Here is a 17,248-nt window from a genome sequence, read left to right as displayed (position 1 = left end):
TGAAAAAGATTCTCCTCAGCGTTTTACTTCTTACCTTAAATCTATATCCTCTAGTTGTTGATCCCTCTACTAATTAAAAAGGTGCCTTCCTATCTGCCCTATCTATTGCTATCATTATCTTCTACACCTCTGGCAAGCCACCTCTCAGCCTTTGCTGCTTCAAGGATGATAACCCCAGCACGTCCAGTCATTTCGCAGAGCTCAAGCAATGTCCTGATAGATCTCCCACACCTTCCCCAGTGCAATCGTATCCTTCCTATGATATGGGGACCAGAAGTGTGTACAGTCCTCCAGTTGTGGCTTCACCAATGTTTGTACAGTTCCAGCAGAGCCTCCTTTCTTTGTAGAGAAAGTGAGGACTGCAGATGCTGGAGATCAGAGCTGAAAATGTGTTGCTGGAAAAGCGCAGCAGGTCAGGCAGCATCCAAGGAGCAGGAGAATCAACCCTTCTTCAGGAATGAGGAAAGTGTGTCCAGCAGGCTAAGATAAAAGGTAGGAGGAGGGACTAGGGGAGGGGCGTTGGGAATGCGATAGGTGGAGGGAGGTCAAGGTGAGGGTGATAGGCCGGAGTGGGGTGGGGGCGGAGAGGTCAGGAAGAAGATTGCAGGTTAGGAAGGCGGTACTGAGTCCGAGGGATTTGACTGAGACAAGGTGGGGGGAGGGAAAATGAGGAAACTGGAGAAATCTGAGTTCATCCCTTGTGGTTGGAGGGTTCCCAGGCGTAAGATGAGGCGCTCTTCTTCCAGGCGTCATGTTGCTGTGGTCTGGTGATGGAGGAGTCCAAGGACCTGCATGTCCTTGGTGGAGTGGGAGGGGCAGCTGCAGCTACCTAGACTACACCTCCTCCCACTCTGCCCCCTGTAAAAACGCCATCCCATATTCCCAATTCCTTCGTCTCCGCCGCATCTGCTCCCAGGAGGACCAGTTCCAAAACTGTACAACCCAGATAGCCTCCTTCAAGGACTGCAATTTTCCCCCTGACATAGTCGCGATGCCCTCCACCACATCTCTTCCACTTCCCGCTCCTCCACCCTTGAGCCCCACCCCTCCAACCGCCACCAGGACAGAACCCCACTGGTCCTCACCTACCACCCCACCAATCTCCATGTCCAGCGTATCATCCGCCATCATTTCCGCCACCTCCAAACGGACCCCACCACCAGGGATGTATATCCCTCCCCTCCCCTATCAGCGTTCCGAAAAGACCACTCCCTCCGTGACTCCCTCGTCAGGTCCACAACCCCCCCCCCCCCCCCTCACTTCCCTCCAAGACCCCAAGGGACACTTCCATATCCGCCACAAATTCACCTGCACCTCCACACACATCATCTATTGCATCCGCTGCGCCCAATGTGGCCTCCTCTATATTGGGGAGACAGGCCGCCTACTTGCGGAACGTTTCAGAGAACACCTCTGGGACACCCAGACCAACCACCCCGTAGCCCAACACTTCAATTTCCCCTCCCACTCCACCAAGGACATGCAGGTCCTTGGACTCCTCCATCACCAGACCATGGCAACACGACTGGGAACCCTCCAACCACAAGGGATGAACTCAGATTTCTCCAGTTTCCTCATTTCCCCTCCCCCCACCTTGTCTCAGTCAAATCCCTCGAAGTCAGCACCGCCTTCCTAACCTGCAATCTTCTTCCTGACCTCTCCGCCCCCACCCCACTCCAGCCTATCACCCTCGCCTTGACCTCCCTCCACCTATCGCATTCCCAATGCCCCTCTCTCAAGTCCCTCCTCCCTACCTTTTATCTTAGCCTGCTGGACACACTTTCCTCATTCCTGAAGAAGGGCTGATGCCCGAAACGTTGATTCTCCTGCTCCTTGGATGCTGCCTGACCTGCTGCGCTTTTCCAGCAACACATTTTCAGCTCCTTGCTTTGTAGTCTACACCATGGTGCAGAAGGGCATGTGAATGAATTAGCTTTATTGTCACGTGCACTCGAATGAGTGCAGTGAATGTTTGTAATGTCATCTTTGGCGCCATCTTAGGTACTTAATATAATGAGTCATAGAGATGTACAGCACAGAAACAGACCCTTTGGTCCAACTCGTCCATACCGATCACCTATCCCAACCCAATCTAGTCCCACCTGCCAGCACCCGGCCCGTATCCCTCCAAATCCTTCCTATTCATATACCCATCCAGATGCCTTTTAAATGTTGCAGTTGTACCAGCCTCCACCACTTCCTCTGGCAGCTCATTCTAGCTCTTTTATATCTGTCCCCTCTCACCGTAAACCTATGCCCTCTAGTTCTGACTCCCCCACCCCAGGGAAAAGACCTTATCTATTGACCCTATCCATGCCCCTCATGATTTTATCAGCCTCTGTAAGGTCACCTCTCAGCCTCTGACACTCCAAGGAAATCAGCCCTAGCTTTTTCAACTCTCCCTATAGCTCAAATCCTCCAACCCTTGTACATCTTTTCTGTATCCTTTCAGGTTTCACAACACCCTTCCGATAAGGAGACCAGAATTGCACGCAGTATTCCAAAAGTGGCCCTTAACCAATGTCCTGTACAGCCGCAATATGACCTCCTGTACTCAATGCTCTGACCAATAAAGGAAAGCATACCAAACGCCTTCTTCCCTATCCTATCTACTTGCGCCTCCACTTTCAAGGAGCAATGAACCTGCACTCCAAGGTCTCTTTGTTCAGCAACACTCCCCAGGATCTTACCATTAAGTGTATAAGTCCTGCTAAAGTTTGCTTTCACAAAATGCAGCACCTCACATTTATCTAAATTAAACTCCATTTGCCACTTCTCAGCCAATTGGTCCATCTGGTCAAAATCCTGTTGTAATCTGAGAGAACCTTTTTCACTGTCCACTACACCTCCAATGTTGGTGTCATCTCCAAACGTACTAACTATCCCTCCTGTGTTCACATCCAAATCCTTTATATAAATGACGAAAAGTAGTGGACCCAGCACCGATCCTTGTGGCACTTCACTGGTCACAGGCCTCCAGTCTGAAAAACAACTCTCCACCACCACCCTTTGTCTTCTACCTTTTGAGCCAGTTCTGTATCCAAATGGCTAGTTCTCCTTTTATTCCATGTGATCTAACCTTGCTAGTCCGTCTCCCATGGGGAACCTTGTCAGATGCCTTACTGAAGCCAGTATAGATCATGTCTATCACTTTGCCGTCATAAATCCTCTTTGTTACTTCTTCAAAAAACTCAATCAAGTTTGTGAGACATGATTTCCCACACACAAAGCCATGTTGACTATCCCTAATCAGTCTTTGCCTTTCCAAGTACATGTCAATCCTGTCCCTCAGGATTCCCTCCAACAACTTGCCGACCACCAATGTCAGGCTCACCAGTCTACAGTTCCCTGGCTTTTCCTTACCACCTTTCTTAAATAGTGGCACCACATTAGCTAATCTCCAGTCTTCCGGCACCTCACCTGTGACTATCGATGATACAGATATCTTAGTACGAGGCCCAGTAATCACTTCTTTAGCTTCCCACAGAGTTCTAGGGTACACCTGATCAGGTCCTGAGGATATATCCACCTTTATGCGTTTCAAGACATCCAGCACTTCCTCCTCTGTAATATGGCCACTTTTCAAAATGTCACCATCTATTTCCTTACATTCTGTATCTTCCATGTCCTTTTCACAGTTAATACTGATGCAAAATACTCATTTAGTATCTCCCCCACCTCCTGCGGCTCCACAAAAAGGTCACCTTGCTGCTCTTTGATGGGCCCTATTCTCTCCTTAGTTACCCTTTTGTCCTTAATGTATTTGTAAAAACCCTTTGGATTCTCTTTAATTCTATTTGCCAAAGCTCTCTCCTGTCCCCGTTTTGCCGTCCTGATTTCCCCCTCAAGTATACTCTTACTGCTTTTATACTCTTCTAAGGATTCATTCGATCTATCCTGTATATACCTGACATATAGGTAAAAACAATGACTGTAGATGCTGGAAACCAGATTCTGGATTAGTGGTGCTGGAAGAGCACAGCAGTTCAGGCAGCATCCGAGGAGCAGTAAAATTGATGTTTCAGGCAAAAGCCCTTCATCAGGAATACCACCCCCCCCCCCCCGCCCCCCACCTTACTAGTTTTAATCCTCCTGAGCAGCTCTAGCAAATCTCCCTGCCAGTATATTAGTCCCTTTCCAATTTAGGTGCAATCTGTCCTTCTTGTACAGTTACTTCCATCCCAAAAGAGATTCTAATGATCCAAAAATGTGAATCCTTCTCCCATACACCAGCCATGCATTCATCTGTTCTATCCTCCTATTCCTGCCCTCACTAGCTCGTAGCACTGGGAGTAATCCAGATTTTACTACTCTCAAGGACCTCCTTTTTAAATTCCTGTCTAACTTTCTGTAATCTCCCTTCAGAATCTCAACCTTTTTCCTTCCTATGTCGTTGGTTGCAACGTGTACCATGACATATGCTTCCCTCTTTTTCTTAACCAAACCCTCAATTTCTTTAGTCATCCAGCATTCCCTGTACCTACCAGCCTTTCCTTTCACCCTGACAGGAATGTGCTTTCTCTGGATTCTTGTTATCTCATTTCTGAAGGCTTCCCATTTTCCAGCCGTCCCTTTACCTGCCAACATCTGTCCCCAATTAGCTTTTGAAAGTTCTTGTCTAATACCGTTAAAATTGGCCTTTCTCCAATTTAGAACTTCAACTTTTAGATCTGGTCTATCCTTTTCCATCAGTATTTTAAAACTAATAGAACTATGGTCTCTGGCCCCAAAGTGCTCCCCACTGACACCTCAGTCACCTGCCCTGCCTTATTTCCCAAGAGTAGGTCAAGTTTTGCACCTTCTCTAGCAGGTACATCCACATACTGAATCAGGAAATTGTTTTGTACACACTTAACAAATTCCTCACCATCTAAACCCTTAGACTGGGACTGCCATAGTGTTATGTTTGGAAAGTTAAAATCCCCTACCATAATCACATTATTAGTTTTACAGATAACTGAAATCTCCTTACAAATTTGTTTCTTAATTTCCTTCTGACTATTAGGAGGTCTATAATCACCAATAAGGTGATCATCCCTTTCCTATTTCTCAGTTCCACCCAAATAACTTACCTCGATGTATTTCCGGGAATATCCTCCCTCAGCACAGCTGTAATGCTATCCCTTATCAAAAATGCCACTCCCCCTCCTTTCTTGCCTCCCTTTCTATCCTTCCTGTAGCATTTGCATCCTGGAACATTAAGCTTCCAGTCCTGCCCATCCCTGGGCCATGTTTCTGCAATTGCTATGATATCCCAGTCCCATGTTCCTAACCATGCCCTGAGTTCATCTGCCTTCCCAGTTAGGCCCCTTGCATTGAAATAAATGCAGTTGAATTTATCAGTCCTACCTTGTTCTCTGCATTTTCCCTGCTGACTCTGACTGTTTCACTTCTTTTCTCAACAGTACCAGTCTCAGATTGATCTCTTTCCTCACTATCTCCCTCGGTCCCACCTCCCCACCTTACTAGTTTTAATCCTCCTGAGCAGCTCTAGCAAATCTCCCTGCCAGTATATTAGTCCCTTTCCAATTTAGGTGCAATTTGTCCTCCTTGTACAGGTCACTTCCATCCCAAAAGAGATTCCAATGATCCAGAAATGTGAATCCTTCTCCCACACACCAGCTCTTCAGCCATGCATTCATCTGCTTTATCCTATTCCTGCCCTCACTAGCTCGTAGCACCGGGAGTAATCCAGATTTTATTACTCTCAAGGACCTCCTTTTTAAACTCCTGCCTAACTTTCTGGAATCTCAACCTTTTCCCTTCTTATGTCGTTGGTTGCAATGTGTACCATGACCTCCTGCTGGCCCCTTTCCCCCGTGAGAACATTCCCCCTCTGAGACAACCTTGATCCTGGCACCAGGGAAACAATACACCATTCTGATTTTGCGCTGCTGGCCACAGAAGTGTCTGTCTGTACTTTGGACTAGCGAGTCCTCTAACACAATTGATCTCTTGGAACCCGACGTACCCCTCATTATATTAGAGTCTGTCTCGGTACCAGAAACTGGGCTGTTTGTGCTACGTTCCCCTGAGAATCTGTCACAACCTACATTTTCCAAAACAGCATCCCTATTTGAAATGGGGACAGCCACAGAAGACTCCTGCACTACTTGCTACCTCTTACCCTTCCTAGAGTTGACACATCTATGTGACTGTATCTGCAACTTTTGTCCTTTCCTATAACTGCCATCCATCACATCCCCATGCTCTTGTAAGTTCCTCATTGCCTCTAACCGTCGTTCCACCAGTTCCATTCGATCTGATAGGATTCACAAGCAACAGCATTTATTGCAGATATAATCCTCCATAACATGTCAACTCTCGCTGAACTCCCACATCCGAGAAGAAGAGCATATCACTCTACTAAGGGCCATTTTGCTTCTTCCAATCTGCAGACCCAGAAAATAGCACCATGTTATTCATTTACAAAATACTGCTCCAGGTTAACTTAATGCTTATATTTTTAAGTTTAATCAAGAGACATAAAGCAATAAAACATATAATCAAGAAAGATTCATTACTATTCACTACTGCAGACTTGCAGCAAGGCCCCAAGGTGACATTTAAACCTATTCACTTATCTCTTTGCTGTGACCTCTCCCAAACAGGTGAAGCAGAAGAGCTGCAGTCGGAGTGTCTTACTCTTCTGCTCCATCTCATATACCATTTGAACCACTGTATCGACCTGCCCTGGTAATGTCAGTGATCTCTGGATAAGCACATCAAGGTCCATCTGATTTTCAATGCTTTCCAAGCTCTGACCATTCACAACGGAATCCCTTATCTGTTAGACCTCGTAAAGTGTACTACTGCACACTTTTCAGAATTGAATTTAATATGGGAGCAATATTGAGACCATTGATTAGCATGATAGCTCACTGTAACCTGTTCCTCCTGGGCATTCAGAGAGAGTGTTCTGCAATAATCACAACAGTAGCATTTTGCTTTGAATGGGGCTAGCCGTCAATTAAGAAATAGTTTGATAGAATTGTATAATGCAGAAGGAGACTGACCAGCCCGTTTTGTCCGCGCTAGCTCTTTGCCAGCTCTATTACCCAACAAACCTACACATTTCCCTTTCAGATATTTACCCAGTTCCTTTGTGAAAGTTACCATCCAGTTTGCTTCCACCTCACTTTACAGCCGGTGCACTCTAGATCATGACTTATACAAAAGAAACAGTAGCATCTCACATCAGATATCAGGTCAGTTATAGTTTGTGAATGGGTGCATATCTGACCGTTACTATAGGCCTGACCTGGCTCGTATGATCAGGGAGTTGCTGACAGCTTGTCTCCAGCTCTGCCCTCCATGCATGCGAGAGCGGCTCAGCCTGACAACCCTTCAAGCTTCTCCCTTGCTTCCTGTGGAGCAGATCTTTGTCCAGGCTTGTCAGCTTTTTGTAGTGACGTTACTGAGAGCAGTAATACTGTACTTGGAGAGTGCACTGTATCCTGTCTCAGCACATTGCAGCAGCTTGAACCCTCCCAGTTGTGACTCTCGAGATTCCAACCTCTCTGTGCAGCTGATGGTGCACGATTTAAAGATGTGGATTTAATGAGCACTATTTTTGTTTATTCAAATCTCTACATGTACACAGTTCCATTGAACCAAACAGTTCCTAACCTCTCACCAGCTTCACCCTGTTTAATTCCATGACTTCTGCTTTTAATGTCAGTATTTTTCAGGAGTGGCATTATCCTTCTGTAAACAAGACCAACAAGATTCAATCACTGATGTGGGTGTCTCTAGCTAGGCCAGCATTTATTGCCCATCCCTCATTGCCCAGAGGGAAGTTTAGAGTGAAGCACATTGCTGTGGGTCTGAAGTCACATGTAGGCCAGACCTGGTCACGTTGGCAGTTTCCTTCCCGAAAGGACATTAGTGAACCAGATAAGTTTTTCTGACGATTGACAATTATTGTCTCGTGCCTCCTTAAAACATGTTAGACAACTGCACCCAGGATGTTGTGAGTATATTTGCCCAGGTATTCCACCATATACTGATCCAGTCAAATCACTATCAACACAAACTGGTACCAATATAAACAGACTCAACATTATTAGGAAACACGTTCTACTAACCTGTTCGCAACAATGCTATGTGCGGTCCTATTTGTCCCCGAAGCTTACAATACTTGACTCTCTTGTATATTTATGCTGTTTATGACTCTCTCTCTAGCTGTGTTGCTGGGTCTACAAAGCTTCTTTCTCTCTCCCTGGGCTCTTATCTATTATGCAGCCTCCTGTGTGATACCCTGTCAAAGGCCTTCTGGCATCAGCTAACTTGTTTTGCCTAACTTGCTCCACTGTCGATAATGTTCTGCTTGTGGATTTGTAGTTGTGCTGTGGGTGATCAGACAGTCTCATCCTTTTGCGAAGTATGTCTCTAATCTAATGGAATACTGGCTAGGTAGAACTGTTTATGGAAGACAGCTCATTTTAGCTAAAATACTGGTAAGATTTGTGATGAATTCCCAAGCTTTCAGCTCTAGGAATGTGTCAGTGGGCCATCATCCACTCTGCATGTGATTCCACTTGTGTGATAGTGTGGAATAGACAATAGGTGCAGGAGTAGGCCATTCTGCCCTTCGAGCCTCCGCCACCATTCAATATGATCATGGCTGATCATCCTTAATCAGTATCCTGTTCCTGACTTATCTCCATAACCCCTGATTCCACTATCCTTGAGAGCTCTATCCAACTCTTTCTTAAAAATGAATCCAGAGACTGGGCCTCCACTGCCCTCTGGGGCAGAGCATTCCACACACCCACCACTCTCTGGGTGAAGAAGTTTCTCCTCATCTCTGTCCTAAATGGTCTACCCTGTATTTTTAAGCTGTGTCCTCTGGTTCAGCACTCACCCATCAGCAGAAACATGTTTCCTGCCTCCAGCGTGTCCAATCCTTTAATAATCTTATCCGTCTCAATCAGATCCCCTCTCAGTCTTCGAAACTCAAGGGTATACAAGCCCAGTCGCTCCAGTCTTTCAGTGTAAGGTAATCCCGCCATTCCAGGAATTGACCTTGTGAACCTACGCTGCACTACCTCAATAGCCAGAATGTCTTTCCTCAAATTTGGAGACCAGCACTGCACACTGTACTCCAGGTGTGGTCTCACCAGGGCCCTGTACAGCTGCAGAAGAACCTCTTTGCTCCTATACTCAATCCCTCTTGTTATGAAGGCCAGCATGCTATTAGCCGCCTTCACTACCTGCTGTATCTGCATGCTTACCTTCATTGACTGGTGTACAAGAACACCCAGATCTCTCTGTACTGCCCCTTTACCTAAATCGATTCCATTTAGGTAGTAATCTGCCTTCCTGTTCTTGCCACCAAAGTGGATAACCATACATTTATCCATATTAAACTGCATCTGCCATGCATTTGACCACTCACCTAACTTGTCCAGGTCACCCTGTAATCTCCTAACATCCTCCTCACATTTCACCCTGCCACCCAGCTTGGTATCCTCAGCAAATTTGCTAATGTTATTACTAATACCATCTTCTATATCACTAATATATATTGTAAAAAGCTGCGGTCCCAGTACTGATCCCTGCGGTACCCCACTGGTCACTGCCTGCCATTCCGAAATGGAGCCGTTTATCACTACTCTTTTTATTTCCTATCAGCCAACCAGCTTTCAATCCAAGTTAGTACTTTGCCCCCAATACCATGCACCCTAATTTTGCTCACTAACCTCCTATGTGGGACTTTCAGAAGCTTTCTGAAAGTCCAGGTACACTACATCTACTGGATCTCCCTCGTCCATCTTCAGAGTTACATCCTCAAAAAATTCCAGAAGATTGGTCAAGCATGATTTCCCCTTCATAAATCCATGCCGACTCTGACCTATCCTGATACTACTATCCAGATGTGTCGTAATTTCATCCTTTTATAATAGACTCCAGCATCTTTCCCACCACTGAGGTCAGACTAACTGGTCTATAACTTCCTACTTTCTCTCTCCCACCTTTCTTAAAAAGTGGTACAACATTAGCCACCCTCCAATCCGCAGGAACTGATCCCGAATCTGTCGAACTCTGGAAAATAATCACCAACGCATCCACATTTTCTTGAGCCGCCACCTTCAGTACCCTGGGATGTAGACCAACAGGCCCCAGGGACTTATCAACCTTCAGACCTAACAGTCTCTCCAACACCAATTCCTGGCAAATATAAAGTGAGGCATGAGCAAGGAGACATGAGCCCCACCAATGTTTCGCTCTGCCTGGAGCTGAGTGAGGGGCAGTTCAACTGGCTGCACTCTCTTGGTTGAGGTCAGGTAGATCAGGTGGCCTTCACTCCCTGTCACTCCCATTGGGTGGTCAGGCAAAGTGCCTATTGTGATATCTTTCCAGAACGCTCAGGACTCTGTTGAAGGCTAGCTTCTTGAGTGATTTCTTCATCCCCTAATGACGCCACTGAAGGTGAGGATGTTGGACTAACATGATTGCTTGCATGAAAAACTAGTTTCTTTGTTCTGACATGTTTTATTGCTTCTTGATAGATAAAGCATTGTAAACATGCCAACTACACCAGAGAGTCACATGTAAAGCTAACAACATCACAGTTCCATCCAGCTGCTCAAGTCATCATGACTGCTGGGCTTGATCAGTCCATCTCACTCTTTCAGGTAGGCTTTCCAATCTTGCCGCCGCATGGAGTTTCAATACTGAATGTTTATCCTGTGCCCTTTTGTGTAAGTGTAGAGTGCTTGATAGTGTTTGTGGCCCATCAGCCAGACTGATTCAGATTAGTTTCTACCAATGTTTATTCTACTTCAGGTTGATGAAAAGACAAACCCCAAGATACAGAGTATTCACCTGGAGCGGTTTCCTGTGTACAAAGCTCGCTTCAGTGCAGATGGAGAGCAGGTTATTGCCACTAGCATCAACAACAGGATGTTCTACATGTACAATATGATAGCTGGGAAAATCATTCCTGTCTACAATGTCCGAGGTGAGAATTCCTGCCCTACTAAAACTATATTTCCCAGAACATCCAGTCTCCTCGAATAGTTGGTAAAAAGTTTGACACATCGACAATCAGAAGTCCGCATTAATGATTAAAATCCTCAAGAGTTCATTTTCACAGAAGTCTGTCACCTTGAAGAGTGGGTTTAAAACACAAAAAAAGGGGAAGTTGAGCAATAGACAGAGAAGATAAATTGCATTGGGGAGTGGGAGGTGAGGTTGGATACAATGTGCTCACGTTTTAACAAGGTATGTGAGGGAAGCAAATGCAGCAGAAGATCAAGTCGAGTGTGGAGGGTTCCAAAGAGTACAGGTGTGGCTAGTATGAGTTCAATCTCTGGAGCTGGAGAGGATGAGAACAGAGATCCAGTGAAGGCTATGGTGAAAAATGAACTTCAAAAGAAAGTTACAGTAGAAATGTGAAAAATAAGAAACTATTTTGCAGCATTATTCCATCACATAGCTGCATGCAGAATAAATGGATAATACTGAGCTCTGTTTCCACGATCTCACTTGTATTTTTCTGGATCAACTTGCATTGCAGAGCTTCTTGACACTGGTCTCTGTGGAATGGGGGTGTCACTTCTTCTGCCTTGTACTATAGTGTGAGAGGAGAAAGCGTCTGACCTGCTGTTGTGCAAGAATTGTTTTGTATACATCTTGAGGTTGGAGAGTAATTTTGAAAATTCGGGTGTCCTGCGTCTTGAAGGTATCTCATCTTCCCGACTCTTTTATGAGCAGTCAAGCAGCCACCTATTGCACTCAAGTGCTTCTCTGTTTCCCAGCGATGGAAAGATATGTCTCTGTAATTTTTTTATTCATTCACACGATATGGGCATCATTGGCTAGGCCAGCATTTATTGCCCAACCCCAATTGCCCAAAGGGAGAGTCACCCACATTGGAGCCACATTATAGGCTAGATCAGGTAAGGACAGCAGTTTCTTTCTCTCAAGGACAGGGTGAACTAGATGGGTTTTTGCCAACAATCAACAATGGTCATCATTGGACTCAATTCCAGATTTTTATTGAATTAATTTATGCAATTTGAAATTCAGGATTTGAACTCAGACCATTACCTGGGTCTCTGGATTGAGAGAGAGAGCTAAAAGTCATTCATCACCCAGAGATGCTAACACTAGTCTCTCCACAGGTACTGCCTGACCTGCTGAGTATTTGCAGCACTTTCTTTATCAATTTCAGACCTCCGTCTTCTGCAATATTTACTGCAAGCTTACGTCAGGCATGGTTACTTGTCCTGAAATCTCTCACTATACTCTTGTCTCTGAAGCTTTTTGATTTTTGTGTTTGTAGGGTTAGAGGAAAGGAAAGTTAAAGAGTTTGAAGTTTCACCAGATGGCTTGTTTCTGCTGCTCCTTGGGACTTCAGGGTATATGCACCTTCTCTCCATGAAGGTAAGTTGCATAGGATCAACTCTGTAAGCTCCTGGGTTGGTGTAAACCTGAGTGCAGTTGAAATCACTAACTAACCATAAATTGGCTATGGTGACATTATTTTAATCACTAACTTCAATAGCAAATGACAAGTTGGATCTCTCTAGTGTCTTTAACAGAATAAAACTGAAAACAGAATTGTATTCGGACACAATATGCAACTTCATGGAGCAATATATCCCCCACTCTACCATTACCATCAAACCAGGTGTTAACGCAAGTTCAATGCAGAGTGCAAGAGGGCGTGCGAGGAGCAGCACCAGGTGAACTGAAAAATGAAGTGTCAACTGGATGAACCTTCAAAACAGGACTACCTGTGTGCCAAAAGGTGTAAGCAGCAAGTGATAGACAGGTCTAAGTGAGTCCACAACTAAGGCATCACATCTGAACTCTGCAATCTTGCCACATCCAGTTGTGAATGGTGGTGGACAATTAAAACAACTCACTCAAATATCCCCTTTCTCAATCACGGAGGAACCTAGCACATCCGTGCTAAAGATAAAGCCAAAGTACCCACAACGATCTTCAGCCAGTAGTGCCAATTGGATGAACCATCTTGGCCTTCTCAGTGGCTCCCAGCATCTCCGTTACCAGTCTTCAGTGACTTTGATTCATGTAGTATCAGGAAATGATGAAGGACACTGGATGCTGCAAAGTCTATGGGCCCTGACAACATTCCAACAATAGTACTGAAGGGGCTAGTTTAGTTTGAGAACACGGTTGGCGTGGGCTTGATGGACTGAAGGCTCTCTTTCCATGTTGTAAGGCTGTATGACCTGTGCTGTTCCAATACAGCGACCTGAGGTGACCAGGGGTGAGAACGGGAGTCAGCTGTCTGGGACAGCCGAGGTGAGAGCAAATGTAGGCAGTCGACTCAGTGACACCCAGTTTGGGTTCTGCCAGGGTCATTCAGCTCTTGACCTCATTGTCTATGCTTGAACCAATGCTGCAATAGGGCTGAATTCCAGAGGGGAGGGGAGAGTGACAGCCCTTGACATCAAGGCTGCATTTAACAGAGACATCAAGGAGCCCTAGCAAAGCTACAGTCAGCTTGCATCGGGAGAAAAGTCTGTTCTAGTTGTTGTCATAAAAGAAATTGATGCTAAGTAAGGTGGCCATGGTTGTTGGAGGTTGGTCATCCCATCTCTGCAGGAGTTCCTCAGGTTAGTGTCCTTGGCCCAACCACCTTCAGCTGCTTCATCAATGCCCACCCCTCCGTCATGAGGTCAGAAGTTTGACATGGGGGCATTCACTGATAATTGCACCATGTTTAGAACTGTATGTGACTCTGCAGAGAATGAAGCAGTCTATGTTCAAATATCAACAGGACCTGGACAATAGCCAAGTCACGTGTCAGGCAATGAGCATCTCCAACAAAGGAGAATCTACCTACTGCCCCATGACATTCAAGGGCGTTATCAGTGCTGATTCCCCACTATCATCATCCTGTGGTTGCCATTGACCAGAAACTGAACTGGACTCTGTGATGGAATACTATTCAGTTGCCTGGATGAGTATAGCTTCAAAAGGCTTGACACCATCCAGGGCAAAGCAGCCAGTTAATTGTCACCGCACTCCATCACTGACCCTCTTTAGCAGCAGTGCATACCATCTACAAGATGCTCTGCATAAGTTCACTAAGGCTCCTTGGGCAGCACCTTCCAACTCCCACAACTAGTTCCATTTAGAAGGACAAAGGCAGCAGATACACCATCACCACCAAGATCCACCCCCCCCCCCCCCCCCCCCCCCCCCCCCCCAAAAAGCCCCTCATCATTCTAACTTGGAAATATATTGCTGTTCCTTCATTTTCGCTTGGTTAAAATTCTGGAACTCCCTCCCTAACAGCATTGTGGGTTTACCTTCAGTACATAGACAACAGTGGTTCAAGAAGGCAGCTCACCATCACTACCTTGAACACCAAAGAAACCAGAGCTGCCAGTTAACATCCCATGAGTTAATTAATAACAATATCTCAAACCCTTCACAAGACAGGTGTAGAAGAAAATCTGACTCCAAATTTTAATCTGTTCTTGCAGTTCAGTCAAAGAAATAGTGTTTACGAAACTTCTCCAAGGACAAAAGAACAGTAAAGAGGCAGAGACATGTAGGGAGAGAACTCCAGACCTTGGGGGCCAGACAGCTCAATGCACAGCCATAATAGTGGAGTGATTCACATATATCAAGGGTGCTCAGGAGGTCCAAATTAGAGGAGCGCAGGAATCTCAGGATAAACTTGCAAGCAAACAAATGTTGTATACCATTGTTGAACAAATGCCATCCTTCAGTAACCACTTTTGTAGATTGTCTCTTTCACCAAAGTTTAGAATTCATACATAATTTTATCAGAATTTCCCATCTGAGTAGCACTTCCAACTTTCCCATCTGTTAGCTACAAACATATTGGTGTAATTGCTGAGTCTGTAAACGAAGACATTTTACTTTTTGAGCTGTCACTTTTACCAAGCACTCCACAAAATGGTTAAAAATGCACGTGTTCACCATGTGAATGTGGATGTGGAGATTATGTGCCCAGTAATGCTGGGAATACTCGTGGGTTGGTCTGCAATGCTGACAGGACAAATTAATTAGGTTTCACCACTTCCTTGTTCATTATGCACATGGTTACCGAGATGAAACTGCAGTGTTATTACTTTGCTCTGAAAATTACAGGTCATCTGTCACATCAGATATGTGCTGCCTGGGAATTAGCACAGCTTAAATATTTCATGCTTGCACAAATTAATTTCTGAATGGCTAGCAGAGATCTGTTCATGCTGAGGGTGAGAACAATTGTTTTTCTGCTTTCCTTGATTTTTTTTTTGGTGTTTTCTGCTTTTTACATTTATGGTCCCTAACATTGAGGAACATCCTTGTAGTGCTATACATGTGATCTGAGTTTGCTGAAATGGGGAGAAATGTTTTCAACCAGAGAGCTGTGAACCTATGGAATTCTGCCACAGAAAGTAGTCATGGCAAAAAAATTGCATGATTTCAAGGAGGAGTTTGATATAGCAGCTGGTGCTAAACTGATCAAAGATGATGGGCGAATGCAGGAACAGGGGACTGAGTTAGATGATCAGCCATGATGATGGTGAATGGTGGAGCAGGCTCGAATGGCCAACCCACCCTTCTGTTTTCTATATTCCTGTATCAGCCAGTAGGGGAGACAGAAAGTGACATTCAGCCCCCTCCCATGCAGACACAACAGATTGCCCCGGAAGAGTGAGCCTAAAGGTTGGGACGAGGGAATCCTCAGTATGTCTCAGAGCTCCAAGATCTGGCAGGCTGCTGGGGAAGGTGGAAAGCATTGCCTGTATGGACCAAAATGTGTTGTGGAAGGTGACAGCTACACTTGCTGGTCATGCATCCACCTCTGACAGTCAGGGCTCAATAATCCTGACGGGTTTTCCCTTCAGCACCTAGGGAGGGAAGCTTGGAAAAGTGAATGAACTGAAGTTGACAATTATAATCTCCTTCCCCACCTACCAGGGATGAGTTTATCCTTCCCTACCTCCCAGGCACAGACCAGGGATTGGTTCTTGCATGTCTGTCATTGTAACCTGTGCATTCATGCTTGGAGCTCTCCTGCTGCTCCATGTTTTGTGGGGCAGTAAATAATTTTATTTGATGGCTTAATTTTATGGGCAGCACAGTGGTTAGCACTGCTGCCTCTCAGCGCCAGAGACCCGCCTCAGGCAACTCTCTCTCTGTGTGGAGTTTGCACATTCTACCCGTGTCTGCGTTGGTTTTCTCCAGGTGCTCCGGTTTCCTCTCACAATCAAAAATGTGCAGGTTAGGTGAATTGGCCAGGCTAAATTGCCCATAGTGTTAGGTGAAGGGAAAAATGTAGGGGAATGGGTCTGGGTGGGTTGTGCTTCGGCGGGTCGGTGTGGACTTGTTGGACTGAAGGGCCTGTTTCCACACTAAGTAGTCTAATCTAATCTAATGTTTAATGCCAACCAATTATATTTCTGTTCCTTCTGCAGACGAAGGAATTTGTGGGTAGTATGAAAATTAATGGAAAGGCAATAGCAGCCACCTTCTCTCCTGATGGGAGTACAATCTACACGCATTCTGGTAAGCAAATATTCTCGTCTGGTTCTAGATTTGAAAATAAGGGAGGGACTGAGAGATCAGTATCCGGTGGGGTTCAAATAACTGTTGGGAATACAGTGTATAACCCGTTTGCCAATCAAGCAATTAGAAGAGAATTAAGCAATTAGAAGAGATTAAGATAGTTTTTCTATATGCAATTGGAAGGTTGTCCTCTAATATACATTGGTCTATGTTGCAACAGTCCTGGTTCCATATTTTCTTATCATCTGTAAAAGTCACAACTCTTGCAGTTTTTGAGTGCTGTGCTGTAACTGTGCAGTGTATCTAACCATGGATTTCACTGAGTGGTGAAACAGGCTCGAAGGCTGAAAGACCTCCTCCTGCCCCTGTATTCTCTCCCCATACCAATCTCTACCCGTACCACCTTCACCTCAGCTGTTTCAGTTGTCTCAATCTTCCCAGTTGCACAGCTCATTCCTGGTACATCAACATAAAATTCACTTATCAACAACAAGAACTGATGAAGGGCTTATGGTTGAAACGTCAACTCTCCTGCTCCTTGGATGCTGCTTGATCGGCTGTGCTTTTCCAGCACCACACTTCTTGACTTTGTCCAACTAAAATCTGTTTTCTTTGCATCTTGAATGTCTTTATTTGAGTCACCTTTCACCTGTCTGAGATGTCTGGTTCTACAGAGCACTGCAAATGCAACTGATTTATTGAGTACCAGTGAAAGAGAGTTCTGGTTGAATTGGTC

At 45.3% G+C, this 17,248-nt stretch overlaps 1 protein-coding gene across 2 annotated transcripts in view; it reads left to right on the top strand.

Annotated features, from left to right (window-relative positions):
• utp18 (UTP18 small subunit processome component) overlaps positions 1-17,248 on the top strand; it is a 42,779-nt gene that overhangs the window by 14,366 nt on the left and 11,165 nt on the right. For both annotated transcript variants that reach the window (XM_072558976.1, XM_072558975.1), the window contains exons 6-9: positions 10,515-10,640; positions 10,792-10,966; positions 12,293-12,393; positions 16,422-16,512. In XM_072558976.1, coding sequence (XP_072415077.1) covers positions 10,515-10,640; positions 10,792-10,966; positions 12,293-12,393; positions 16,422-16,512 — 493 coding nt within the window. The remainder of the gene's footprint in view (positions 1-10,514; positions 10,641-10,791; positions 10,967-12,292; positions 12,394-16,421; positions 16,513-17,248) is intronic.

Source organism: Chiloscyllium punctatum, chromosome 39, assembly GCF_047496795.1.
Source record: "Chiloscyllium punctatum isolate Juve2018m chromosome 39, sChiPun1.3, whole genome shotgun sequence".
Lineage (NCBI taxonomy): Eukaryota > Metazoa > Chordata > Chondrichthyes > Orectolobiformes > Hemiscylliidae > Chiloscyllium > Chiloscyllium punctatum.
This window is presented reverse-complemented; position numbering and strand designations above follow the sequence as displayed.